Source organism: Cervus canadensis, chromosome 25 (genome assembly GCF_019320065.1).
Source record: "Cervus canadensis isolate Bull #8, Minnesota chromosome 25, ASM1932006v1, whole genome shotgun sequence".
In the NCBI taxonomy this organism is placed as follows: domain Eukaryota; kingdom Metazoa; phylum Chordata; class Mammalia; order Artiodactyla; family Cervidae; genus Cervus; species Cervus canadensis.
This window is the reverse complement of record NC_057410.1, coordinates 37,503,776-37,531,616: the sequence shown is the minus strand read 5'-3', so window position 1 is coordinate 37,531,616 and position 27,841 is coordinate 37,503,776. Positions and strand designations below refer to the sequence as shown.

At 36.4% G+C, this 27,841-nt stretch overlaps 1 protein-coding gene across 1 annotated transcript; it reads right to left on the bottom strand.

The window, feature by feature from the left end:
• Positions 1–547: 547 nt before the first annotated feature.
• On the bottom strand, positions 548–27,285 carry C25H12orf50 (chromosome 25 C12orf50 homolog). The gene is made up of 13 exons (XM_043446983.1): positions 27,225–27,285; positions 24,929–25,048; positions 24,463–24,583; positions 14,378–14,536; positions 13,103–13,180; positions 12,908–13,021; positions 10,814–10,924; positions 9,579–9,686; positions 7,926–8,042; positions 6,448–6,552; positions 6,003–6,206; positions 4,440–4,532; positions 548–868 (listed from the first exon to the last, which is right to left on the bottom strand). Exons 2-13 carry the CDS (start codon positions 24,938–24,940, stop codon positions 843–845), a joined length of 1,248 nt encoding a protein of 415 aa, XP_043302918.1. The 5' UTR covers positions 24,941–25,048; positions 27,225–27,285; the 3' UTR covers positions 548–842.
• Between the last annotated feature and the right edge of the window lie 556 nt (positions 27,286–27,841).

Genomic DNA, 27,841 nt, shown 5'->3' with positions numbered 1-27,841 from the left:
AAATGGAAATAAGTTTTCAAATGATGTCTCTCTCTTACATTCATAAGCATTTATACTTCTTGAGTTTCTGAAACCTTAAAAGCTCACTCAGACTTTTGGGATACTCTGTCATTAATTCACTTTTTTTCTTTTATGAGTCCTTTTCTCCAGTATGATCAAATAACTTTTGTTTTCATGGTAGGAAAATATTTGTTTTTCAGTTCTGAATGTAGCACATTCCAGCAGGTAGATTTTGTAGCTGCCAATTAAAAGACACTGTTCAGCAATGACCCAGAATGATAAGCCAGACTTTGTCTCTTTCTACAACAGATCGAAATGTATATCTATCAGAATTCCTCTCATACTCATCACCACACTGTAACCCTGGGACTTCACTGAATTTGTTTACATTTTATCTGTAACTATCACAGAGGGCCCAGTTAAAATTTAGGTAAAGAAAGAAAATGTGAGGTTTCTTCCTTAAAGAATATTGCAAAACAGAGACCAAAAGCACAATTTTACTCCTCAATCTGTGCAATCTAACTTAGTTTACAATTAAAGAATGATCTTAATTGTCAAACTTTTAAATTTTATTAAATGTTTGTGGCAATGCATTGAATGAATTCCAGACCTATACAAATACACAGGCAGCTGTTTGTAATTTGCATTTTTATCAGTTTTGAAAGAGCACAATGTACTTCCTGCATCTTATTTTCAGAATTTGCATTTTATCATCTTTGGCTATCCAGTATATAGTATGGAGTACTTGAGTATCTCATTCGAATTTTCATTTTTGATTATAAATCAGATGATTTCTGGCACTTTTCTCTTTTCTCATTTTTCTCTTCTCTCAACCTCCAGGTTTACTTGCTCCCGTTTCTTCTTGGCTCTAATAATAAAACACAAAACATATTTCAGTTATTCTGTTTTTCAGCATTCTTCAGGGTACAAACATTTTGCATTTCTTTTGTTAATTACGTCCCATAAATCTTAAAACAAAAACTAAGCTTGTTTTAATTCATAAAATTGCAGAACGCCATTCAAATTAATTCCACTTCTTTCCAAAGCTTGCTGTGATTTGAATTTAGATGAAGGGGAGGATAGAAAGGAATAGAAATAATACTATACAGAAGGCTGCACCATGGGGCACCCAGAATGAAGAGAATGAATGTTCCCTTCTGTGCAGACAGGCACCTCCAGTCAACCAGCTATATCCCTATCGTAAGGGACATGTGACCTCAAGGGAAGGTTGACAATGACATCTCTAATTGCCTTCAGCTCCTTTCCTAGATTCTCACAGACACATTTTCCTCTCCTCTTGCATTATCCTCATAGCGTCCAAAAACATTTTCCCAAAGGGCTCCTCTCACCCATTTACACTTCTTTGGCCTTGGCGCTCAGATACTCCTCAGAGGAACAGACTAGGCAGCTTCTGTTTTCTGCCTCCTCTCTCCACAGTCCATCTGTCCACTGGGGAATGCTGCAACCTCCCCACTGTGCCCTAGCAGGAAGTGCGGGGGAGAAGACACAAACTAACCTTTCTCTCCCTATTCCGGGGAAAACAGCAACTGGAAAGGGGAAGTGTTCAGGGGTTACACATTTCCCAGCCAAACCTTAGGCAACTAAGAAAACTAACTTCATTTTGTTAGAAGCCTACTTAATTTCTCGACTCTAAATTCCCATTCTGCCTGATGTCGAAAATTTATCTAGTCCTTTGCCTATAAACTTAGTCCAATTCAGTGGTTCCTTAGTTACTTCACATGTATCTTTCAATCACATTCAAATTTGAAATTCTTTCCCAGGGTTGGGTTTTGTTTTTTTTTTCCCCTCCCTTACCTTCCTGCTGTTTATCCTAATTTCTAGAGTTGGGACTGGGCTTCCCAGGTTGTGCTAATGGTAAAGAACCTGCCCAGTCAGTGCAGGAAACATAAGAGATTTGGGTTCAATCCCTGGGTTGGGAAGACCCCCCCAAGAGGAGGGCATGGCAACCCACTCTAGTATTCTTGCCTAGAGAATCCCCATGGACAGAAGAGCCTGGCGGGCTACAGTCCATGGGCTTGCAAAGAGTCAGACACGACTGAGGTGACTTAGCACACGTGTGTGACAGTTAGGAAAAGAATGTCATCTCAACAATCTTGGGTTTCAACAAGGTCTGGGTCCTATGCTGGGGAGCAGTGCCCAGATAACATAGTCTAAGGTTTCTCAAACTTTAATGTGTATCCTAATCACCTGGGGAATCTTGTTAAAAGGCAGATACTGATTCAGTAAGTCTGAGATGGAGATTCCGTGTTTCTAACAAGCTCCCAAGTCATTGCTGGTGGCCCTCAGGCCATACTTCAAGCAACAAGGGTTTGATCAGTGAGTGATGGCCTGGTTTCTAATCACCTCCCTGGAAATCTGCTGTGGTTCCAGCTGAGTCCTCCCCTGGAAGAGAACCCAACCACAAAAGCATCTTTCTGATGCTCTCCCTTCAGTCCCAGCCACGAGACTCTCTGTACATCCACGGATCCTCTCTCCCAGAAACTCACTCTTGCTTGAAACTCACAGGAATATGTGATGCCCTCCCAAGCAACCTTGGAGCTTGGCAGCCTCAAGAGACTCTGTCTCCAGCCCTCTAGCATTAGACGGGTTTACCCTCCCCACAACCACATCACCAGAGGGCATTGAGAAATTCTCTCCGAAGTTTTTCCCCCTAGGTTGCATCTGAGAAGTGCACTGCAGGTCCTCTTTATACGCCAATTCTTAAAAATTCAAGGGAAATTCTGTCTTTGACTTTTCTACCCTTGGGCCCCGGCAGAGCTGGAGGTGGTGGAAGATGAGGAGATGACTAGTGCTGAGTAAATTGGCTCCACAAAGTTTCTGTTCTCTTGCCGTCTGTTTCGCATACCTTCCTCCACACTCTCCAAAATTGAAAGAATAAAGCAGTTTTGTTAGCTTGCATTCCCCTGTCACATACAGGGATGGTACGTGTTTCATATTCTGAAGTGACCCCTCTTTGCTCCCAAACCTTTGGTGATTCATGTTTAACTATGTAAGAGAAGGCTGTTGGGATACAGGAGCTGTCACTGGGACAGGGGTGGAAACATCCCACCCACAAGTAAGTCATGGGAGAAAAAGACGTGGCTTAACAATTGGTAGTTTTATTTAGGATTTTCACTGACTTTTCACCTCTTTCCTCACAAAATTAAGTGCAGCCCACGTGAACTTAAGATGAAATATAAACAAACAGCACTGCAGTAGCATTCTGTTGTAGTAACATATGATGAAGAGATGGGAAAAAAAGAAAAGTGATTGACTCCAGTGTAAATATACATGAAAGTGTTAGTTGCTCAGTCACGTCCAACTCTTTGTGACCCCATGGACTGCAGCATGCCAGTGTCCTCCATCCATGGAATTTTCCAGGCAAGAATACTGGAGTGGGTTGCCATTGCCTTTGCCAGGGGGTCTTCCCAACCCAGGGATTGAACCCAGGTCTCCTGTACTGCAGGCAGATTTATTTTTACTGTCTGAGCCACTAGGGGAGACCTGTAAATATATATACAAGTCTACATACTGCATCACAGTTGTAGTGGAGTTTATAGGGAAATACTGCTTTAGAAGATCCTGGCTCCTTATTTTGGGAAGTGTACAGTTTCTAGTCTGGATGTGTTCTGATTTCTCTGGGAATCTCTTGTATAAGATTTTATGAATTTCAGATGATTCTGAAAGTTCTAGGCTACTGATTTAGGTAGGAACTCTCTACCTAGGAGTTTTTCTGCAAAGTTTCAGGTTTCTAAGAAGTGACCGAAACCAGTTTGTCCTGTGTGATCTTCCAAACCTACTGAGCCAGCCTCAGAATAAGCTAGGGTAAGACACCAAGCTTTTTAGTAAAAGAACCACATCTGGAACCCGAGGTTGGAGCCGCTATAAACTTTTACCCTCGGGAGGTCCCCAGAATCCCTACACCCTCCCAGGGCAAATAGCACAAAAGAGACCACAGTCACTTTGAACCTCTCAGGCTGGAAACTACAACTTAGGTGCCCCGTCAGCCTGCACTAGCCATTATGTATTCACTATCCAGGATATAACAGGGCTTTAATATTTTGTGTCAGAATATGGTCTTATATATTGCTTTGTAGTTCAACAAAGAATGCATCTTAACAGATTATATAGTTGCTGAAACTACTATGCTTCTGGCTAAGGAGAGAAATATATCAAAAGATTTCTGATAAAAATAAGCAAAGAAAAACCCAATTTAAAAAAAGCTAAAATTAAAACAACACAATTGTAAAGCAATTATCCTCCAATTAAATAAATAAATAAAAGGCTAAAAAAATTGCTAGTAGATGAGATCTCTGCTAAACTCCAAGAATTATAATCATATATATCATGAAAATTTTCTAAAATATGTTCCTTGAGCTTAACACTTGTCATTCATTTTAGAGTTATATGATACATTAAAACCACTAGTATATGTTTACCTGTATATATCTTTTCATTTTTTGAATACGTTTTTGAAAAAGGAATTCTTTTTCGCCAGGTTGAACCATTATATGACGTTGATATATATTTATCTGAGAGAAAAAGGAAACAGGAATTAAATATTTTATAATGTTAAAATCATATTCCAGGCATATTTCAAAGTTATTATCTCAGAGGTGAAGCTAGTCTCTATGTAATTCATTTTACCATTTCAAGGGTAAGGCATCAGGGATACAAGTGAGCTTATTAAGACCATTTAAGTTATCAATGACCATGGTTACACATCTCTTAATTGGCTGTTCAGTTCCTCAAATAAGAATTGCTCCCACGAGGCTACGCTAGAGAAAAGTATAATATATGTACGTGATCAAAATATTTCATTGTCTGGCCTTGCTGTGATTTTACATATAATTCTGCTAATATTTGCAGAGCTAAAGAAAGGAAGGAGAGAAGGAAAGGAAGAAAGGAAGGTCCAAGGCCCCCTAAATACAACTCTAGACAATGGCATCTAACTGTCCAGTAGTCACTGTATTCTTCACAAATGTCCACTCACAGTAAAATAATAATAAAATGATAATAGAAGTAAAGGGCTTTATTCTTGCCTGGGAAATCCCATGGACAGAGGAACTTGGCAGGCTACAGTCCATGGGGTCGCAAAAAGAGGTGGACATGATTTAGCGACTAAACAACAACAACAGCAGTAAATATAAATAATCATGTATATAAATCCATACATGATTCTATTCTAAAACAAACAGAAGAAAAGTAATTTAAAAACTAGCTTCTATGTAAATTGTAAAAGGAGGACCAAAGAGAGACACAGAGTTTTTTACTTATGCTTCAAAAAGTATACAACAATCAGAACTCCACTGACTAGAGGCAAAAATAGGCAAATACAAACAAAATCACAGGGAATTGAGTGGCCTTTTGTTAGATTGAGAAAACCAAAACCCAGCTTTAAAAGAACCAAATTCATCTGAGACAAGGATAAAAAAAGAAACCTAGTTCCCTCTTCCCTCAAGGCCTTGTACTTCCTGACACTTACACTAGGACCTGGCCTATTACATGATGAAATGATTTAAAAGCAATCTGGACATGGGTGGGAGAGATGAGAGGTTGTCAAAAATACTGCAGTTAACCCCCAAACTAACCTTTTCAGAAAGGAATCATGAAGGCCTAAAGAAAAACCAAGGCACTAGCCAGAAAGTGATAATAGAACAATGCAGTTGGTGGAACAAGAAATGTCAACCATTCCAAAACAATCCTCAAGAGTGAAATAAAGCCATCAGGGGAACAAAGGGCAGTGCTCTGAGACAAAACTCTAAGAGGGTCAGTGGCAAGCCACCTGCACCTAACACGTTCTCTCCAATATCCTTTAAATCATGCGTACTCCTGCACACGGACAGAAATCCTCTCACCTGTTTTCTAAGATGTTATGGTGGTGAGGGCCTGGAAAGAGAAGCGGGTGGGGAGCAGCTAAGATTAGCTGGACCACCTGGACATTCCACAGGGACGCAAATCACAGACGTGAGTAAAAAGCCTATGTAAGTGTAGAACCTCACCTGAACAGAGGTTGAATTTGGGTTCCTTGTTAACATCAGCTTTAATGTAGGACCCGTGCGAAGGCCTGCCGTGGGGAGGTGCGTTCAGTGAGACAGTTCTGACAGCATCTCTCTGAACGTGGATACAGGACGCATTCTCAGAATTTTTGTTTTTATTATTCCGATGGTAACTCATTTTACTTTTGGGATTTGAAGTCTGCACTGCTGTAATACAGGAAAGGGGAAAGGGAACAAGGGATAAAGCCAGCTGGTTTCACACCTGTAATTAATGCATTGTACTTTAAATGTTTAATAGCATGATGGAAAATAATGTAAGCTAAAAGAACTTTATAGGAATTGACATCTCAAATAACATGGTGCATGATAGTGACTTGTCGCCTAGAAAATATTATTTAATCTATTTTCAAATTATAATTCAGGAATACCAAATACATAGACACTTTACCTCTCCGCATCCCTGGGCCAGGAAAGTTCTTTGGTTCATCATACATCCATTTTCTTTTTTTCACACCTTTAAAATGAGGCTTCTTCACTGGATGGACATCATTCACTTAAAGAAGATACAAATTTTTACAGTTTTTAAGATGCTTTCATGTGAAAAATTACTGTAGGTGATAATTACATATCTGTGCATTCACATGTCAAGCAAGGGGGAAAAAAATGTACCATCCTAATACTTTACTTTCTAGAACAAAGGGTGATTTATTTTTAAATACCAAAAAAATTCTATCTTGATTTTTCTCATCAAATTGATTGATGAGAAAACTTTCAATAAGTAACATTCCTTTGGAGGAAAAATGCTTTTCCTCCAAAGGAATACATGGATCCTTTGAAAAGAACATAAAATTACAATCCAAATATAATTATATATCTCACTATAATGTTATTTTTAGGAGTTTTAGAATTGTCATTGTGAACATAAATCTTTCTTTACTTTTTAAGCCAAAACTACTACTTCTTAAGAAGTTGGATTAGTGTAAAATACTTTTAGTGACTATTACCTTATTGTTCTAATTTGGGGTCATGGATAGTTTGGTGAAACAAGACTCAATAAGCAAAATTTGTAAGTGCTAATATTACTAAATTATTCACTTCTTGCTTGCTTGTTTTTACATGGAAAATTTTATATGTAGGCTCAATTTTCCAAGAATTTCTAAGGTACATTTCTCCAGAGTAAAAATGAACATCAAAATCACTATGTAGATTACATTAGCTCTCTATAGTGAGCTGATATATCTCTCTTTGCCCTAGCTCTCATCTTCAGCTTAAGCAGGAAGCCTTCAGTGAACCCGTGATTCACTACCTCCTCTCCAAACATCATGCTCCATCCTTATTCTCATGCTCCCCTTCCTAGAATTTGGAAACTATATTTTTCACAAGTATCACTGAACTAAGCTCCTCTGAGGTAAACCATCATGGTTCCCGTTGCCCAGCTGGGGTTGAAGAATATTACAGGGGTTCAATAAATGAAATAAGGAAAAGGAAGGAAGGAAGGAAGGAGGGAGGGAAAGAAGATTCATGAGTCTTGATTGTATCAAGAGAAGAGGCTTAGAGTACTAAATGGCAAGAAGTGAAATCAAGAAAAATAATCTGAAAGATAATACAAAAAAAAATCTGTCAATGAATCCTACCACAGGTTAAATTTAAAATGTCATACTAATGAATCTTCTAAGAACATAGTATTATACTATCCATTTTAATATCTAAATTAAACTAATGGGAAAGTATTTTAATTTACTATGACCTACATCACAATTCATTGTCAGAGTTAGTAGAAGACTATTGTGTCTTTAATTCTTAATCCTGAATAATTTTCAAACCACCCTTTTTTCTTTCTTTTAAAAAATTCTATTTCAAATAAGCAAAACAAATCCATAAGACAAATATATCTAAGGCCAAAAAGTGATAGAGCTAATGTCTCACTTGAAGAAAGGTCCTCTCTGCACTTCATACTGATATTCTCAGTAGCATTTAATACATGCGTTGTAGGTACTAGTCGGGTAGTTAGGGAACGCTTTGGATGAGGGCTGTCCTTGTTATCTTTTAAAGCAAATTAAGAAAATAAAATGTCAGTATTAGTAAAAAAAGAAAAAAAAAGAAGTATTTCTGTTGGTATTTCACTTTGCAAGCATTATATGATGGGCATACCTCTTTTAAAAATATATATGCATATTAATTTCTAGAACCCACCATTGAAATTCCCTAGTTAGCACATTGAGTCCTCCAAATCTGTCAGTATCAAAAAATAAAAAATTTGAAATACAGCCATTATCTTCAATAGGTAAATATATATTTGTGGCAATATTTTTAATACTTCCATACAAATTTTTTAATAAAAATGGTTATTAATTTTATATCAAATGTGCCAATTAAAAAAAATTACTGATTTCATTTATTTATTTGGCTGGCCTGGTCTTAGTAGCAGCACATGGGATCTAGTTCCCTGACCAGGGATTAAACCCAAGCCTCCTGCATTGGGAGCATGGAGTCTTAGCCACTGGACCATCTGGGAAGTTCTAAGTGTGCCAATTTAAACCAAGGATGAAGAAATATCTGTAAAACACTTCACTTGTTCTAAGCTTGGGAGCAGAACAATCCAACAGAGTTTTCTACAATAATGGAAACATTCTAAATCTGTGCCATCTGAAATGATAGCCACTGGTCACATGTGAATACTGAGCACAAACAATATGGCCAGTGCAACTGAAAAACTGAATTTTTAAATTTTATTTAACTTTGATTAAATTAATGTAAACAACCATATGTGAATGATGGCTACCGTTATTTGTATAGTTAGAGGTGTGTTTTTTGATAGACTGAAAAAAAGAGAGGAAAAGAGATATACATATCATTTTCCATAGGAAGAGTTCGATCACAAGTGTCTTTCCCTGTCTTTGAGAATATTTATTTAATGGTGGAGAAGACAGTAGGTAAAATTGGTTAACACTTATATGGAAAATACACGAAGTCCTCTAATTACAGGACAGCTATCCTGTCTGTGGCTTAGACAGCTTCCCAGCCGAGGTCCCAGCTGGGGGATTCTTAGCAAGGTAGAGGCAGCATAAAACTATAGCGAATGTAGTTTATTAACATATCTCTGGATTATTCTCAGACTACAGTTAGTAATAATCCTAAAGAGGGAAGTCAGCATGAGATTAGTACTCTTCTCAGTATATATATCGTCACAAAAGCTTTCTAAGAAAATTCAATCATACCGAATATTAGAAGCTGGGGAAAAAAAAAAAAACTAAAGAGGACTGGATATTACCATTGATGAGAATCAACAACTTTAGAGCTAGCAAGACTCTCAGCAATTGGGTAGTCCAACAGGCCAGTTTTTCCCATAAGGAAACTGAAGCTAAGAAAGATAAAGCTCCACAGGCAAATAATTAGTCATAGAGCCAGGACTGGATACTGAGGGATCCTGGCTCCCATCCAGTCTATTTTGGTGTATGTTTTCATTTATTACCTTGCCTCTTGTATTGGTTTCTACAACTATATAACACAATCAAATTTTAGGTTTTGAACTTATCTATACAAATCACAAATGGATCAAAATAGAGACTGGCTCACTACCTTTAGCATTTGAACATTTTGATATGGTGCTTTCTTTCTCTTCAGTTAAAGCTTCATTTTCATCTACTCCAAGAAATATGATTCTCTGTGGAATGTAGCAGTCACCTCCTAGGACAATAACTTACTGTCAGTGGCAACAATGGCAGAAAATTGTACAAAGCTATCCTTCAATACAGCATACTCCTCCTCTAAAACACTATTTAAATACTTCTCAGTGATACTATTGCCATCTCTATACATATCATATATGCTTTGATTAATATACATGTATATGAATATTCAATATGTACACTTACAGGTAATTATAAGAAAATTCAGTCAACACAATTTTCCATCTAACAATCTTTACCACACCTTAGAGATACTCAATAAATATAATTGCTTTCCATATAATATCCTCAGGTATATGAAAGCAGTTTTTATAATCCCTAAAGATCTATTTTCCAGGATAAATATCCACAGTTGCTTTAAAATTTACTTAAATACTTAATTTCAGATCTTCACCATACAAGTTTCTGTTTCTTAACTAGAATACTTGTTTTCAAGTAACCTTGTTTAAAAATGATTCTCAAGTATGGACTGCCCTGTACAGATATCACTGGAACTAGTACAATAATAGATGACATTTATACAGCATCTTTCTATATGTCAGATAGTCTGCTGAATATTTTAATTATTTTTCTATAGTACTCCTAATAAAGCAATGTAAGTTTACCTTAGCTATCTGGTAGCTGACACAAGTTACTTAATCATTTTGAAACTTTGTGGCCAACAAAAGCATTTATTTTTCCCTCACAGTCTGTATCATATCAAGTCTTTCCCCACTTGAAGAAAGCTTACCAGTTATGTCTTGAATTTAACTGCAAGAGGTTATGTTTATCACAGTTTGCATTTACCTTGTTACATTTGACTCACTGTTCCAGCATATTAGCTTCCAGTCACCTGTACATTTTATAAACAATGTCTCTATACATGTAATTGTTCAATTGTTTAAACATAAAGCCATTTATTCCACAAATCTTTACAAAGTGTACTGCATGTGCCAGGAATTCTACTGCAGAGAGCAATTGATTCTACACAATTCCTGGCCTCAAGGAGCTTATCCAAAGTCAGTGATAAAATGTCAGAGACATTGATGAAACAAGTTGCTTATGAGAGAAAAAACTCAGAATTATTTATTATTATTTATTATATGGTGATATACTCAGTAATAAATCAGTAATAAATTAACCAACCTCCATTTTCAAAAGCAGCAATGTCAGTCCTTGGTTTCCTATCCAATGATGCTTTTATTTCACCTTGACTTTCAAATAGGCTGAATTTTGTTGGAACTGTCAGACCATCCCCTAGAAATTAAAAAAAAAAAAAAAAAAAATCACTCCAGAAACCATTAGGTGCTTACCTAAGTTTCTGATAGAATCTATGATGATAGTAAAGAATCTAAAAGTTAATGGCAGTATTGTTTGTCCAATGATTTGATGACAATAAATTTATAATTATATACATTTTAAGCCAATTTATAATTATCAGGAAAGCAGAAGGCAAGTTTAGTTTTTTATGTGGGTAATGTAACAAGTGGCAGTTTAAAAATGTAAGCAATCTAATGCTATAGTATATGTATAATTTAGTTGATGTGCTTGACATATAATGAATTTTATAATATTTCTTTTGTTTTTATCTACTCACCATGAATAAACTGAGTAAAATGTATTAGGATCTACTACTGATTGAAAAATGCTAATTATACTGATAATTAAAGTCTCTCCATTTTCTTTATACATTTCCAGATAATTTTCTCCTAAAATAAAATATTAAAAGGAGAATAAAAGAGCTATGATAATCTGATACAACTTGTGATTCTGAACTGGATTCTAAATCAGGGAGACTTCATTTTAGTATAAAGAACATTGATGGCACAATTGGTGAATTTTTTTTAAGTTTGTAAATAATATTATATCACTAGTAATTTTCTGATATTGGTATTTATACTACATTGGTGTGAGAGTTACGTAAGCCTGCAACTTACTCTCAAACAATTTGAAAAAAAAATAACAACAATGTGTATATTGAGAGAGAGAAGAAAGGGAATGAAAAATCAAATGTGTAAAGTGCTAACATTTGGGGACATCTGGGTAAAGAGGGTTCATGATTTAACTGGAATTATTTAAAAATAAAAAGCTTTTTAAAACCATAATATAAAGTGAAATGCATATTATTGTCTTTATATCTGACATTTTTAATACTCATTGCTAACATGTTTGTCCTTGTTTTGTTTTTCTTGTCTGTGTCATTTGCTTCTCCAGGGGATCTTCCCTACCCAGGGATCAAACTCATGTCTCCTGCGTACCCTGCATTGGCCGGCAGCTTCTTTACCACTGGCGCCGCCGGGGAAGCCCTTGTCTGTGTAATTCGGACTATCTGTCCTTCACTGGAGGCTCCCACCTATCAGCTTGGGTTTTTCGACTGTTCTACCATTTGACAGTATGTTGCTGCCACCTACTGCCATATATGTTTAAATGGTTTGCCACACATACTTGCAAGACACACATTCTACTCTTGATCTTATATTCATCTTGATCCTGGGAACCTTTTCCAACTATCTTTTTGGTATCTAAGAGGAGGAAAGAATTCTGATTTTGCTTACTGCTATAAAGCTTTTTTTATTTTTTAAGCTCATCCCAGAGGCAAGAAAACTACTTAAACCCATGGCATCCATGGATTTTTCTCTGAGTTCCTTGTCTTATATTCAGAAAATAATGTTCTTTTTATCTTGCCTTCAAGAGCAAAACATTCACCAACAGAAAAGTCAGATTCACCAGAACATAAGATCCATAAAAGGCACAGTCTTATAATTATTCACCTGTGTTGCCCTTGAAATTGGCTGGTACACAGGAAGCACTCATTCAATGAACAAATGTACCCTTGTTCTGCCACTAACGTTATTCCGTGACCTCCCTTTTGTCCTTCCAGGGCTAAGTTGTCCATTCTAAAGAAAAATTTACACTTGTTTTATAGGGAGATTTGCTTTCATAGACAAATGAAGTGGTAAAACCGAATTATTTACAGAATTACTGCATGGGCTATGTAGTGTCACCAGGTGTTTATGGAGTCTATTCATTCTGTGGTTCCTCTGGGAAAATATAATTACATTAATAGCAGCTTTTCATATTAAATTTAGGTCATTCAATAAAATCACTTCCTTCTTACTCTCAATTCTGATGTATTATTTATCATTTGACTCCAGTGCACACTTAACTAAATAATTTACAGCCTATCACATCAAGTATCTCTCATTCACCACCTTGAAAAGCTTCCTTTTCATTCCTTACCTTCTTGCAATTCACTGCCACTTTCCAAAGACTTTTCTATCTCTTTTTCCACTATAGAGGCTATGCTTTTAGATGATGAAATATCTGAAGGAGTGTGAACTCGGTAGTATTCACCTAATCTCCCACAAGAAAATCAATGGTTAGTGTACTTCTCACATCAAATATTAGAAAATGCACAAATGTTTCATTTCTTACCAGATTTATAACACATCTCCTTTATTGCTCTTTTTTCTTCAATTTCTTCAGGAGTCTTTGTCCATAAACTAGAAGCATCTATAGGATATATTTTTTTTAAATTAAATTGTCCCAAAGCCAAATAATCTGAAAATTTATAAACCAGAATGAAAAATCCCACACATTGTCCTCATAAATGGATTACTGTTTTAAAAACATTTAAAGTCAATAATTTGTGTACTAACAAATGTTTCTTATTGCTATATTTTATGTTTTAGAAAGAATCAGTCAAGAGAAAAATGTCTGTACATTATGTGTTTTGAGATGAGAGACTGGCCATATAGATTCACATTTGAGATTATGTTTGTCTGGAGAAAGAGGATGTTGGTGTGGGAGACATAGAGCTAAACAGCAGAAAATGACACATCTCCTTTTTCCTATTCTTTCTCAAAGTTAGTTTTAAAATTAAAGGATGGTGAGTGGGTTGTAATATATCCTCCTGAGGTTTCAGGTGTTTCTGACTCTGGATCAGGGGTGGAATTCCCTATTAAGTATCTTTCTCTAGTAAGATAGCTACAGGAAAAAAAAAAAAAAGTAATATTTCAGTCTTTTCAATGTGCCCACATTCTGAGTCTCCATAGAAGGACAAATTCCAGGGCAGAGACAGACTTAGAGCTTATTTTTCTGGATGTTTATCTTGTTTGTACATACTTATTGGTACTGCAGTGCTGTGGTGATATGGGAGGAATAAGATGGACTACAGTGTAAGAGACCTGGGTTCTAATCTTCTTTATTCTGGCAAGGATTACTGGGATAATGCAGATGATAATGCTTTACACATTACAAACTACTCTATTGATCTCTATAACTTCAAGGATTAAATGTGAGACAGACAGACTGACACTTATGTATGTCAGTGTTGTTATATATAAACAGATGATGTTGTTATATATAAATTTTTATAATTATATAAATCATATTACCAATGTTAAATTATACACAAATAAAACATGTTATTAGTATACCTACAAGCAACCGTGCATATTTAAACATGAGATCTGTCTCCTAGCCATCATACAACAAAAAACTTTCAATCCAAACAATCATAAATATATGTGTAGACATAGAACAAATTAGAACATGATGAATTTAATATATTTAATAAAATTAAAGCTATTTTCTCACCAGAATCTGCCTTATATATTAGTTATAAACTTCTAAAAGTTAAACGAGTATGTAGAAAATATCATGAGGTTTTTGAATGTGCACTATAAATGTGAGAAAAGGTTTACTCACCATTTTGTTCACCTTCTTCCTCCTCCTCTTCCTCAAAGTTAGTTTTTAAAACTAAGGGATGGTGAATAGGTCGTGATATATTCTCCTGAGGTTTTAGAGGTTCCTGACTCTGGGTTGGGGGTGGAATTCCTTCCTGAGTGTCTTTCTGTAGTGTGATATCTATAGAGAAAAATACAACATTTTAGTCTTCAAGATATACATTTTGGCACATGTTCAATGATTAACTATTGTCCTCTTGATTAACTGCATATTTTGTTAAAAGACATCTCATTTCTAGAAAGGTTATTAAACTAACTTATAAAAATCAGCATTTTGCTGTCGAAAATGTGCTAATTCACAGACTAGATAGTAATTATAACCACAATGGTATATATCATATTTTGGTATAAACACAAAGTGATCACAAGCATTACTGTATTCTTCCATTACATCTATGGGATAAGAATAACTTAATCACATTATGACAATTTAACAAAGGTAAACTCATATAAGACATAGCTTATAATGTCAGAGTATACATGTTTAAAAGAGGAAAAAATCCAGAGGTTCTAGTTTTCTGTGGTTGGGGGTTGATGACTTGGAAGTGAGAATAATACCTTCAGATTTCTCTGTTGGCTACACGTTGGTCAGGTTGAACAAAGCTCTAGGTTATATTTCAGTGTTCTGTAACCTTCAAAACTAACCAGCAAATGATAGAAAAAGCTAGTGAACACATATATCTTTGATCATTACTTATTCGAGTCCCTTTATTTTTCAAGCCAATGGTTATCAAATCTGGCTAAATATCTGAATCAACTAAAGAAATTATTCAAATCATCTTTTCTGTCTCTGTTTTCCAAACTTCTGATTCTGAAGGTCAAGATTAAAGCCTAGAAATCTGATGCTATTTTTCAAATGTCTCAGATAATTGCAAAATCAGTCAAGTCTGGAAACCACACCCCAAATCAAGGATCATCTATCTGGGGTCCAGGGTCATGGGAAGCCTTTTAGCGGGTTTGCCATCACAATAATTTGAAAGCCTGCCAGGCTCCTCTGTCCACAGAATATTCCAGGCAAGGATACTGGAGTGGGTAGCCTTTCCCTTCTCCAGGGGATCTTCTTGACCCAGGGATCGAACCCAGGTCTCCCACACTGCAGGCAGATTCTTTACCATCTGAGCCACCAGGGAAGCCCTGAAAACAATCAATTGTATTCCAAATTCTTAATTTCCACATCTATTTCACCTAATTAGTTTGCCTGAGAACAGGCCTCAGTGCATAATAGCCTTTTCTCTACTTTACAAAATGAAAGTGGACAGGAAAGCCTGGCATGCTGCAGTGTTTGGGGTCACAAAGAGTTGGACATGACTTAGCAACTGAACAACCACCCTTTACTCATGCCAAAATTTTCTATAGCACACTGCCCAAAAGAGAAATCCTCTGTTAGTGATTAATCAAATCACCAGGAACCCATAAGGCTTTTTCCATTACCTTGATTTATACACATTTCTAGAAAATCATGTTGTAATAGGCAGAATAATGGCCTCCCAAAGATGTTCAAGTTTTAATCGTTGAAACCTGTGTATACACTAGATTATACAAGAAGGAGGAATTAAGACAGCTAATCAGCTGACCTCAAGATTAGCAAATTATCCTTGATTATTCAAGTGGTCCTTTGGAAGTAGAAGAGAGTTGCAGAGGAAGAGAGCCAGGAAAGAGGTGTGACAGTGGAAGCTAGGTCAGAGTAATGCAGTGTCAGAAGGACTTGACTACCCATTACTGATTCTGAACATGGAGGAAGGGGGACATGAACCAAGAAATAATGAAGACCTCTAGAAACGGGAAAAGGTAAGTAAACAGGTTCTCCCTCAGAATCTCCAGAAGGAATGCAGCCCTGGAGACACCTTAATTTTAATTCAGAGAGATTTCATCGAATTCCTAAATTATAAGCTAATAAAATTGAGTTGTTGAAGCCACTTGGTTAGGGGTAATGTGTTACGGCAGTAACAGGAAACAAAAACACATGGCATTAACAAAAGTGCTATTGGGGTTTAGACTGGAATGGTCTGAATTCACATTCATGATAGAGTATGCTGGTAGTTAAGAATTTTTATTGACAATTTTTGCTTCCTCCATTTCTAGACTCATGTTAAAGAATATGTCATTCTTGAAGAAAAGTTTGGTGGCATCAATGAAAAGAGAGCACAGTAAGAAATTCTGAAGGAAAAAGATGGCTTTAAACAGAACTTTTCTGCTATTCTAAATACCTATTCCCAAGACTTGTCATTAGCTGCAAAGAAAAGCTTCACTGAACATTCAAATGTTAGTAAATGTTAGTCCCATTTTTTAAAAGCTTTCTTGAGATTCACATACTATAAAATTCACACATTTAAATGGTTTTTTAGTATATTCATAGAGGTGTGCAATATCACCATGATCAATTTTAGGATATCTGACCACCTCAAAAAAGAAACCCATACCTATTAGCAGTTACTGTTCATGTCTGCCCGATGTTCCCAGCCATGCAAGCACTAGTATACTTTCTTTTTTTTTTTTTTTTTAATACTTTCTATGTCTATGGATTTGCCTATTCTAGATATATAAATGAAATCATACAGTATGTGATCCTTTGTACATGACTTCTTCAACTTACCATAGTGTTGTGCTTTTAAAATATTTATTTATTTGGCTGCACTGGCTCTTTGTTACAGCACGAGGGATCTTTAGTTGCAGCATATGGGATCTAGTTCCCCGACCAAGGATTAAACCTGGGTCCCCTGGATTGAGGGTGCTGAGTCTCAGCCACTGGACCACCAAGGAAGTCCCATCACAGTGTTTTTTAATAGTCAAGTAATATTTCACTGTGTGCATATACCACAATTTTTCCATTCATCAAATGATGGACACTTGGTTTATTTCCACTTTTTTAGTTGTTTTAAATAATGTTAGTATGAATATTTATTGTTGTACAAGTTTCGTGAGGACATATATTTTCACATTTCTTGTATATATACTTAGAAGTGAGTAAGTAGGACATGTGGTGATTCTGGGGGCTTCCTAGGTGGCTCTAGCAGCAAAGAACCCACCTGCCAATTCAGGTGACGTAAGAGACATGGGTTCGATCCCTGGGTCGGGAAGATCCCCTGGAGGAGGGCACAGAAACCCACTCCAGTATTCTTGCCTGGAGAATCTCATGGATAGGGGAGCCTGGTGGGCTACAATCCTTAGGGTCAGGAAGAGCTGCAAATGACTGAAGCAACTTGCATATGCACACATAGTGATTCTATGTTTACTCTTTAGAGGAACTGCCAAACTGTTTTCCAAAATTTCATCATTTACATTCCTATCTGAAATGTATCAAGATTCCAATTTCTCCACATTCTTGTCAACTCTTCTTATTATCTACTTGATTAAACCATCTGAGTACATATGAGTGATACCTCATGGTTTGATGATGCTTTTGAACTGTGGTGTTGGAGAAGACTCTTGAGAGCCCCTTGGAATGCAAGAAGATTCAACCAGTCCATCCTAAAGGGAGATCAGTCCTAGGTGTTCATTGGAAGGACTGATGTTGACGTTGAAACTCCAATACTTTGGCCACCTCATGCGAAGAGCTGACTCATTGGAAAAGACCCTGATGCTGCAAGGGATTGGGGGCAGGAGGAGGGGACGACAGAGGATGAGATGGCTGGATGGCATCACCGACTCTATGGACATGGATTTGTGTAAACTCCAGGAGTTGGTGATAGACAGGGAGGCCTGGCGTGCTGCAATTCATGGGGTAGCAAAGAGTTGGACACACAAGACTGAGCGACTGAACTGAACTGAACTGCTTAGTTACAATGAGCATCTTTTCATGAGCTTATTCAGTTCAGTTGCACAGTTGTGCCCAACTCCTTGTGACCCCATGGACTGTACCATGCCAGGCTTCCCTGTCCAGCACCAACTCCAAGATTACTCAAACTCCTGTCCATCGAGTTGGTGATGCCATCCAACCATCTCATCGTCTGTTGTCCCTTCTCCTCCTGCCTTCAATCTTTCCCAGCATCAGGGTCTTTTCCAGTGAATCAGTTCTTCACATCAGATGGCCAAAGTATTGGAGTTTCAGCATCAGCATTGGTCCTTCCAGTGAACATTCAGGATTGATTTCTTTTAGAATTGTCTGGTTTGATCTCCTTGCTGTCCAAGGGACTCTCAAGAGTCTTCTCCAACACCACATTCAAAAGCATCAATTCTTCAGTGCTCAGCTTTCTTTATGGTCCAACTCTCTCATTCATATATAACTACTGGAAAACCATAGCTTTGACTAGACTGATCTTTGTCAATAAAATAATGTCTCTGCTTTTTAGTATGCTGTCTAGGTTAGTCATAGCTTTTTTTCCAAGGAGCAAGTGTCTTACTTTCAAGGCTGCAGTCACCATCTGCAGTGATTTTGGAGCCAAAGAAAATAAAGTCTGTCACTGTTTCCACTTTTTTCCCATCTATTTGCCATGAAGTGATGGGACTAGATGTCATGATCTTGAAGCTTTTTCAATGTTGAGTTTTAAGCCAGCTTTTTCACTCTCCTCTTTCACTTTCATCAAGAGGCTCTTTAGTTCTTCTTCCCTTTCTTCCATAAGGGTGATGTCATTGGCATATCTTAAGTTATTGATATTTCTCCTGGAAATCTTGATCCCAGCTTGTGCTTCATCCAGCCTGGCATTTCGCATGATGTACTCTGCATGTAAGTTAAATAAGCAAGGTGAAAATATACAGCTTTGATGTACTCCTTTCCCAATTTGGAACCAGTCTGTTGTCCCATGTCCAGTTCTAACTGTTGCTTCTTGACCTGAATACAGATTTCTCAGGAGGCAGGTAAGGTAGTCTGGCATTCCCATCTCTTGAAGAATTTTCCACAGTTTGTTGTGATCCACACAGTCAAAGGCTTTAGTTTAGTCAATGAAGCAGAAGTAGGTGTTTTTCTGGAATTCTCTTGCTTTTTCTATGATCCAGTGGATATTGGCAATTTGATCTCTGGTTCCTCTGCCTTTTCTAAATCCAGCTTGAACATCTGGAAGTTCTCGGTTCAAGTACTGTTGAACCCTAGCTTGGAAATGTTGAATATTACTTTGCTAGCATGTGAGATGAGTACAATTGTGCAGGAGTATGAACATTCTTTGGTATTGCCTTTCTTGGGGTTGGAATGAAAACTGACCTTTTCCAGTCCTGTGGCCACTGCTGAGTTTTCCAAATTTGCTGGCATATTGAGTATAGCACTTTCATAGCATCATCTTTTAGGATTTTAAATAGCTCAATTGGAATTCCATCACCTCCACTAGCTTTGTTTGTAGTGATGTTTCCTAAGGCTCACTTGACTTCACATTCCAGGCTGTCTGGCTATAGGTGAGCAATCACACCATCGTGGTTATCTGGGTTTAAGATCTTTTTCGTATAGTTCTTCCATGTATTTTTACCACCTCTTCTTAGTATCTTCTGCTTCTGTTAGGTCCATACCATTTGTGTCCTTTATTGTGCTCATCTTTGCATGAAATGTTCCCTTAGTGTCTCTAATTTTCTTGAAGAGATCTCTAGTCTTTCCAAGTCTATTGTTTTTCTTTATTTCTTTGCATTGATCACTGAGGAAGGCTTTCTTAACTCTCCTTGCTATTCTTTGGAACTCTGCATTCAGATGTATATATCTTTTAGCCATTTTTGTATCTTTGAAAAATGTATATTCAGATTCTTTCCCCATTTTGTAATGGAATTGTCTTTGTATTACTGAGCTGCAAGAGTTCTTCATATATTCTGGATATATGATTTGCATATATTTTCTCTCATTTTGAGGGTTATACTTTTACTTTCTTGATGATATTCTTTGAAACACAAAAAGTTCTAATTTGATGAAATCCAATTAATTTTTTTACTGCTTGTTTTTTTTTCTTTTGGTGCCATAACTAAGAATTGTTTGAGTAGTCTATAGTTTCTTGTAAGAATTTTATAATTTTAGCTCATATTTAGGTCTTTGTGGTCTATTTTGATTTAATGTTCACAAGATCAAGGTCTGTACTTACCAAAGGCTAAAAATAACCTCAATAAATGACAAATACTAAATTATTTTCAGTAACAGTGGGATATATGAGTAAAGATTCTGTGTGTGATGGCTGTGTAGTGTGGTTAGGTATATGTGTGCTCAGTTGCAATCAACTCTTTGTGGCCCCATGGACCATCGCCCATCAGACTCCTCTGTTCATGGATTTTTCCAGCAAAAATAATGGAGCAGGTTGCCATTTCCTATTCCAGGGGATCTTTCCAACCCAGGGATTGAACCTGTGTCTCTTCATTGGTAGGTGGGACTAGCGCCGCTTCAGAAGCCCATGGTTATATCTGAGAGTGTTGTTAAACATAAGAGATCTATGTCAATGCATTTAGGGATAAAGTGTCATGATATTTGCAACTAACATTCAAATGGCTCAAAAACAAGGACAGAAATATATGTTTGTACATTTTGTGTGTATATGTAAGTACAATAGAGGGAAAAGAGAAAATAAATTGATAAATTGGTGAATCCTGGTGACGAGTACATGGTTGGGTGTTCATTGAACAGTTTTTCCTCTTATAACTATTAACAGTTGTCTTACTCTGTGTCTTATCCACACACACACACACAAAACTAGTCTGTGTTTTACTGATTCATATATTCAAGTCAAGGTGTTTGTTAAATTATTTCAAAAACATTAGACAATGGTTTTTTAAGACATAATGAAAAGGTCATGTACACATATTCATTTAGGCAAGACCTTGTAAAGTGAGCTGACCCAGGATTCATTTAATGTGGTCAAATAGTCAGTTGTCCAAGGCATCTCCAAGACAGTGACTCAGAATAAATAAAAATCAAATTATCCTTTCAGGTATGCATTTTAGAATAACATGGCAAATTCCCAAGGATATGAGCATTTGCTTCAATGTTTGAGCTCCTCTGTTTTGAATAAATTGTCCCTTAGCAAAATTTAAGGAGCTTCTCAAGAGGAAAACTTCAATTGGGTACACTAACCTCTACTGTGTACCATGGGAGAAAGAACAGGAATCCATCAAGCTCACAAAGAAAATGCAAAATGTACTCAGAAATGCCTAGCAAATTCTTACAATTAGAGCAAACATTAACTGAGCTATGTTTTTCTTAGCACTATCATTTGGTTTTAACAGCTATTTGCTTCTAAACTTAGAGATGATAACCAGAGGGATTAGGCCGCCTTTGAAAATGTCTGGTTTAACAACATTTAAATGAAATCTTTTTTCAAAAGAGTCCAAGACCTTTTTTTAATTTGTTAGCAGATTAAAGTTTAAATTGCAAGAAGACTAACTGGCAGTTTTACACGTCCAGACAAAAAAATGTCAGACTCCTGATAATTGAACTTGGTCCTTAAAGATAACAGACAATGGCAAATTAACTAATGGAAAATTGCTTTTGGCAAACACCTCATTCTGGAAGAACACAGCTGGTAACTTAGATAGATTGCTTAGATAGCATCACCTACTTAATATGGACCACATGATGGGTCTCAATTCCTTGATCAGAAGCCTTAGTAATTTTCACAGTTTACCCATTTAAATACCTAGGTTTTATCTTATTTTAACGGGATACAAACTTACACATGAATTACCCAATGCCATGTATGAAACAATAGTTATATTTTGCTGCCCAAAAAAACCCTGTCACAATCCTACCCTGAATCTGTCAATCACATGTACCCACTGAAACATAAAGGTAAATTTTAATAAAGTTATAACTTTGTAATTTAATTTTTGTCTAAGGTGAGATGATTTATTTTCCTGGTTTTGGTTAATATGAACCTTGGTAGGTAGATGTTTCTGGAAATATTTTAGGAAATATTAGGTCTACAAAAGATCACATTATAACTTCTGAGGTATTGAAATATTCTTAGAATGAATAGATGATGCAGTAGTTCAATACATAATGCAAATGAGCTTAGGAGTTTTCTGTGGTGGTGGTTCAGTCACTAAGTCGTGTGTGACTCTTGCAACCCCATGGACTGTGGCCTGCCAGGCTTCTGTCCTTGAGATTCTCCAGGCAAGAAGACTGCCATTTCCTTCTCCAGCGTAGCAGTTTCCTACAGCCTGGGAATTGAATCCTCTTTCCTAAAGCACAGAAATGTGCCTGGGCAGAGAAAAAATAGTTACCTTCTTAACATGAATAAATACTTTTCAGGACTTCCTGGAATAGAAGTGGCCACTATGTGAAAGGTAATACTATGTTTCTATGTTTGGTGGTTGGAATTTATCAGCTAACAAAGATTCCTATTCTTACTGAATTTTCATTCTATAGAGAGAAGTCAGACAAACAATAGATGTAGTGAAGAAATATATCTGAGAAAATGATAGGGAAGTGGCAAAGAGAAAGCAGAGCTTATCTCCTCTCATGATGATTTCTAGAGTGGCTAGGGGAAGGATTTGGTCCTTCCAAAATCAGTGCATGGGTCTGGTTTGACCCTGTCAAGAGAGGGGAAAGCTTATTCCAAGAGTCAGGAGCAGTTTTGACATGTGTTGAAATTGAGACTTCCAGTAAAGCCAGAATCTATTTTTGACCCCCAGATTCTATGCCTAATATATGAGAATAATGAAATGTGTCCCTAGAGAACTTAGCCGAGGACATGCCTTACAGTGGGGAGCCCACTATTTGTTCCACAGACATCCTACCTTTCCTTTGCCCTCAGAGATGCAGTCTTTCCTCTAGTACTGAAATAATTAGTTTGAAAGATAGCAATTTTACCCATAGACCATTAGGAAGTAGGCTAGTACACTATATAGAGAGGATTTAATACAATGTTCTTAATGAAATAAAATCACACTAGATGTTAAACAATGGGGCCAAGTTAACCACTTAGTAGGTGTAATAACTTTCATCCCAGTAGGTTACCTTCAGTAGTCATCTATACATCTATCAGTTCAGTTCAGTCACTCAGTCATGTCCAATTCTTTGCGACCCCATAGACTGCAGCACACCAGGCTTCCCTGTCCATCACCAACTCCTGGAGCTTGCTCAAGCTCATGTCCATCGAGTTGTTGATAACATCCAACCATCTCATCTCTGTCATCCCCTTCTCCTCCTACCTTCTATCCATACCGCCTATCCATCTATCCAAACATTCAGTTTTACTGAGCATCTGGGCTCTAGACAGTGTGCTAAGCATTGGTAGGGAAACTAGCCATGAGCCCCATCCTTATTATGTTTACAGGCTAGTGAAGAAAAACATTGATCCAGGTATTACATGTATGAAGAATGCTCTGAGAACAGCATTTTCCAGAAGACTATAACAAAGAGACATGGTTTTTAATCATTCATTTGCCAAGGATTATCTGAAGCCAAATTTTCAAATACAAAGGACTGATAAGCTCATTTCTAGAATAATTCCATTATAAGAAATAACGGTGGCCAGAGCAGGAGAGGGAAGCGGCTACAGCATCAGAGAAACCTGACTCTCCCAGCTTTTCAAAGTTCCTGCCACTTACTGTCCTAGGACATGGTGTCTTCCATACCCCTTTCCCATAACTTAGTTTAAGGTTCACCACGCAGTAGAGTCTCAGTAGCATTTAGTTGGTTTCAAGGGTGCCACTTATTTAGCAACAATGGGATTGCATCTTCCCACAAATGAAGTCTTAGGAAGAACCACACATCTAGCTGCTCTTCTAGAAGCAGAAGCATGAAAACTAGAGCATGCCCTTGCTCTCCCATGTAGCAGAGGTTTCTGCACATTTACGGGGAGCAGCGGTGAGGCCAGAACCTCCCAGCTTTGCTCCAGTCATATGATGAATTGCTGAGACAGCTCCCCTCTATCCAGTGAGGGCAGGAGTCATCTCACTTTTCACATGAATAAAGTCCACTTTAGAAACACAGTCAGAGAAAATTTAACTAACTCTGGTCATTCCATTTGGTTAGCTCCTTGATGGCTCATTCTCATAATTCTTGATATAAACCATCCTAAATCATCCACTGGCTATTAAACTGTATTACTCACCTTGCTATACTTTATTTAACGTGTCATTCTATGTTGCTATTCCAACATCAGATTATAATACGGTATAACCATGTTATTCAAAAAATATACTCACTGCTACTTGGTGGCAAAAATAATCCATTGATATTTCGAGGTTTGCTGTGATAAAAGATACAACTGATCTTCACACAACCGAGAGGTTGAGTTTCCCAGAAGCATGAAATACTGCAGTTTTGCTAGATAAAGGATGGGAGGCAAATGTAATGATGAGATGCCACAATCACAACAAATACAGTGTGCTACCACACAACATGACAAAAACTATTGTAACTGCTGGTTTAGGGTTGTGTGTGGCCCTAGGCTTCATTTCCAAGCTCTGTTATTTAAAAGATGCAATGGGTACTCCTCCAACACATTTGCCCATTTTTTTAGGAATTTAAGTTGAGCAAAGTGTAAAATGCCTAAAATTAAGTCATTGGAGGAAAGAATAATTTCTTTTCTATTGTGTTGTAAGAGTACAGAGTTCAATCTTATCGGAGGGAGATGCTTTTAACAAACATGATAATGTTGAATAATTCTACCTGCATTTCCATGTGTCTAAATCTGCAAAGTGGATCTAAACATTTTCCCTCTCTCCATAATGCACACACTGTGTCACTGCCAAGAGCCTCTTCGCAGTGTCGGAATCGGCACTGGGAACCCTAGAAGGAAAAAGTAAACAGTGTAGAAAACTCAATGTATGAATGTCAGTGTTTAACAACAGATTACTAATCAACTAAATAAAATATGAGGTCAAATTAAAATTAAAAAATACTACAAATCCAAGACCATCAAGCCTAAATTTTAGCAAAGTAGTCTAATTTTAGTGAGACTGATAAAATAATCTAATAATTAAATAGTACATTCCATAAGTCACTGATAAAATTCTCCATCGTGTTAAGAGTTAATCCATATGGCTAAGGATAAATATGTAAAAGGTCAGTGATACCCTTGATCACAATCTAATGACAGAGGGATCTAATTTTCCTTATGAAAGCCAAAATTATTTTTAAGTCATCATCCATATTCTAATTGTGGAGATGATCTCTATTAATCATAACTTTTATTAGATAACTTTTCTCACTCAGATTAGGAACATACTGTTAAGTGTGCTTATAGAGGGAAAGTGAACGGAGTTTAAACTTTATTTTATTGTGAAATTTAAAATATTTAGCACATTGTGCTAAGCTATACACACATATATATTTATAAATTTACATCATTATATCTCAACAAAAGCAGATGTGGATTATTTGAATGGGCTGCTATTTTTTTCTTATATCTTTTACACATAAATCAACAGCTGGGAAAATTGCGGGTCATTGTCTTTTTTGGCAGAGGGTAGGTGACATAGAATAAAAGTAAACATATCCTATTAAGCTCATCCCTTTTTTGACAGGTTTCAGGGTTGTTCCTTATTTTTTTTCCCACCTTCTTACTGTCTTCACTCTCTCTCCCTTTTAAGGTGGCTCTGTAGATCTCATAGACCTGGAGAGCAGGCAGAAACCAGATAAACCAGTATTTGAATGCCTGACTCTATTTTGCCCATAATCACAAAATCAATCCATTACTCATTCTCTGTGCCTCAGTTTCCTCACCTGTAAAAAGGGAATAAAATGCCCTTCTCACAGATTGTTGTAAAAATTATGGTAGATACGGTAATGTGATTGCTATTATTATTTTTACTTTTTTCATTTAATCATTTATTGATAACTTAGAATTTGAGGATATAGCAGTGAAACAGACAAAACTCTCTGCCCACATGGAACATAAATTCTCTTATTTATCATCATCCCAGGGTTTAATCTTAAGGTAACAGGTAACAGAAGTGGATCTAATTCTTACAGTCTAAGAGGCTGACTCTACTCCGTTGTCCTAGCAGAGATGAAATGCTTCAAACCAGACATAGCATGTCTTTCACTGGAATCATTCTGACATGAACATGAAGCTCCAAACATTGAATTTCTACATCTATTTGGCTTCATTGAGATCCACTAATCCAAATCACTTAGACATTTTTCCCCATTTTAACTTTGTAACCTTGAATTCTTGTTTGGCCAATTTGTATTATTTTTTGCCTTTTTCCATGATATTAATTATTTACTATTACTTTGACAAAGGAAAATTCAGTAATTTCATTAATAAATTCCGAAATAGGGAATCAATTAGATTTATTAAACTGAGTTTGATAGTGAACCTGAATTTAACTATTTGAATTTATATGACTGGAATCACATTAACCAAAATATCATATGCTTCAATATTGGTAATTCGAAGTTTCAAGGAGCCATAATATAGGCAAAATTACCACATGAGGATTAAAAAGCCATAGGCTTGTAACTGGCATATAGAAGGATAGTTTCAGATAATTTTAAATATTACCAGATTTCCTCAGAGAAACTCAACATATCAAAAATACATGATAAGGTTTTACTTCATATTTTAGGTATGTACAATATTTTGTGGGAAAATAGTAAATTTTGACTCAGCCATGCAAATAAACTGTTGCCATATTTTCCCTCATTCTACTAAAAAGCATAAGCATGTGGAATATGTACCATAAGTTGTACAATATTTACCTTTATGCATGTGGAATTAAAAAAGAAATAGCAGTCATTCCCAACTTCTGCCATTTTCAACTCTCTTGCTGCTAATCCAATGTTTTTTAATATAAGAATTGCAGGAATGCAAATATAAGAACTATCAGTGTGTAAGGGGAAAAAGAATTTCTTTTCCACAGTCTTTCAGGCTATCAGTAGTATTCCTTTAAAACTGACCTCCTGTTGACAGTATATTACACAATAGATAATTCTTAAAGAAATTTAAATTAGAAGATACCTTCTCTAGCTTTGCAGAAATGTTGAAAGTGGTTGCTAGTAAGCACACAAACTCAAACTTCCAGAATTTTCCTCATTGTTACCTAATTCATTATTTGCTCATCATAAATGACCTCACATCTAACTGTAGGCTAGTTTACCTCAGTGAATACTGTACAGTATTTCTGTTACTCAATTTAGTTATTGGTTGGAAAAAGCTAATACAAATAAAACAGTGTATTTTATCCTTCAATGTTCTGATTAAATATGGAATATAAACTAGCTCATACTTTCATAATTAAGAAGTATTAAATATTTTACAAGTTAATTATTTTTTAGACTTATTTCTATGTATGATTTGAAAACAAAACTAAAAATTTTATATAAGTAAATATGCTATATTTATTTCAAGATAAAAACAAAATTATGTACTCACCTCTATCCACTGATTTGGGAAAAAAACCATTCAGATTGGGATATTTAATAGCACCTGAAAATAAGCTGGACTACTTATTCATCTTGTAGCTATAGTCCATTCATTCTTCATCCATCATTACAAGGGAAAGAGCTTCTTCCTATACCAGTAAGTTTCCAGATGCTTGCAAATTTTGAGAATTTGTTGAAAGCAAAGTGAAGTAC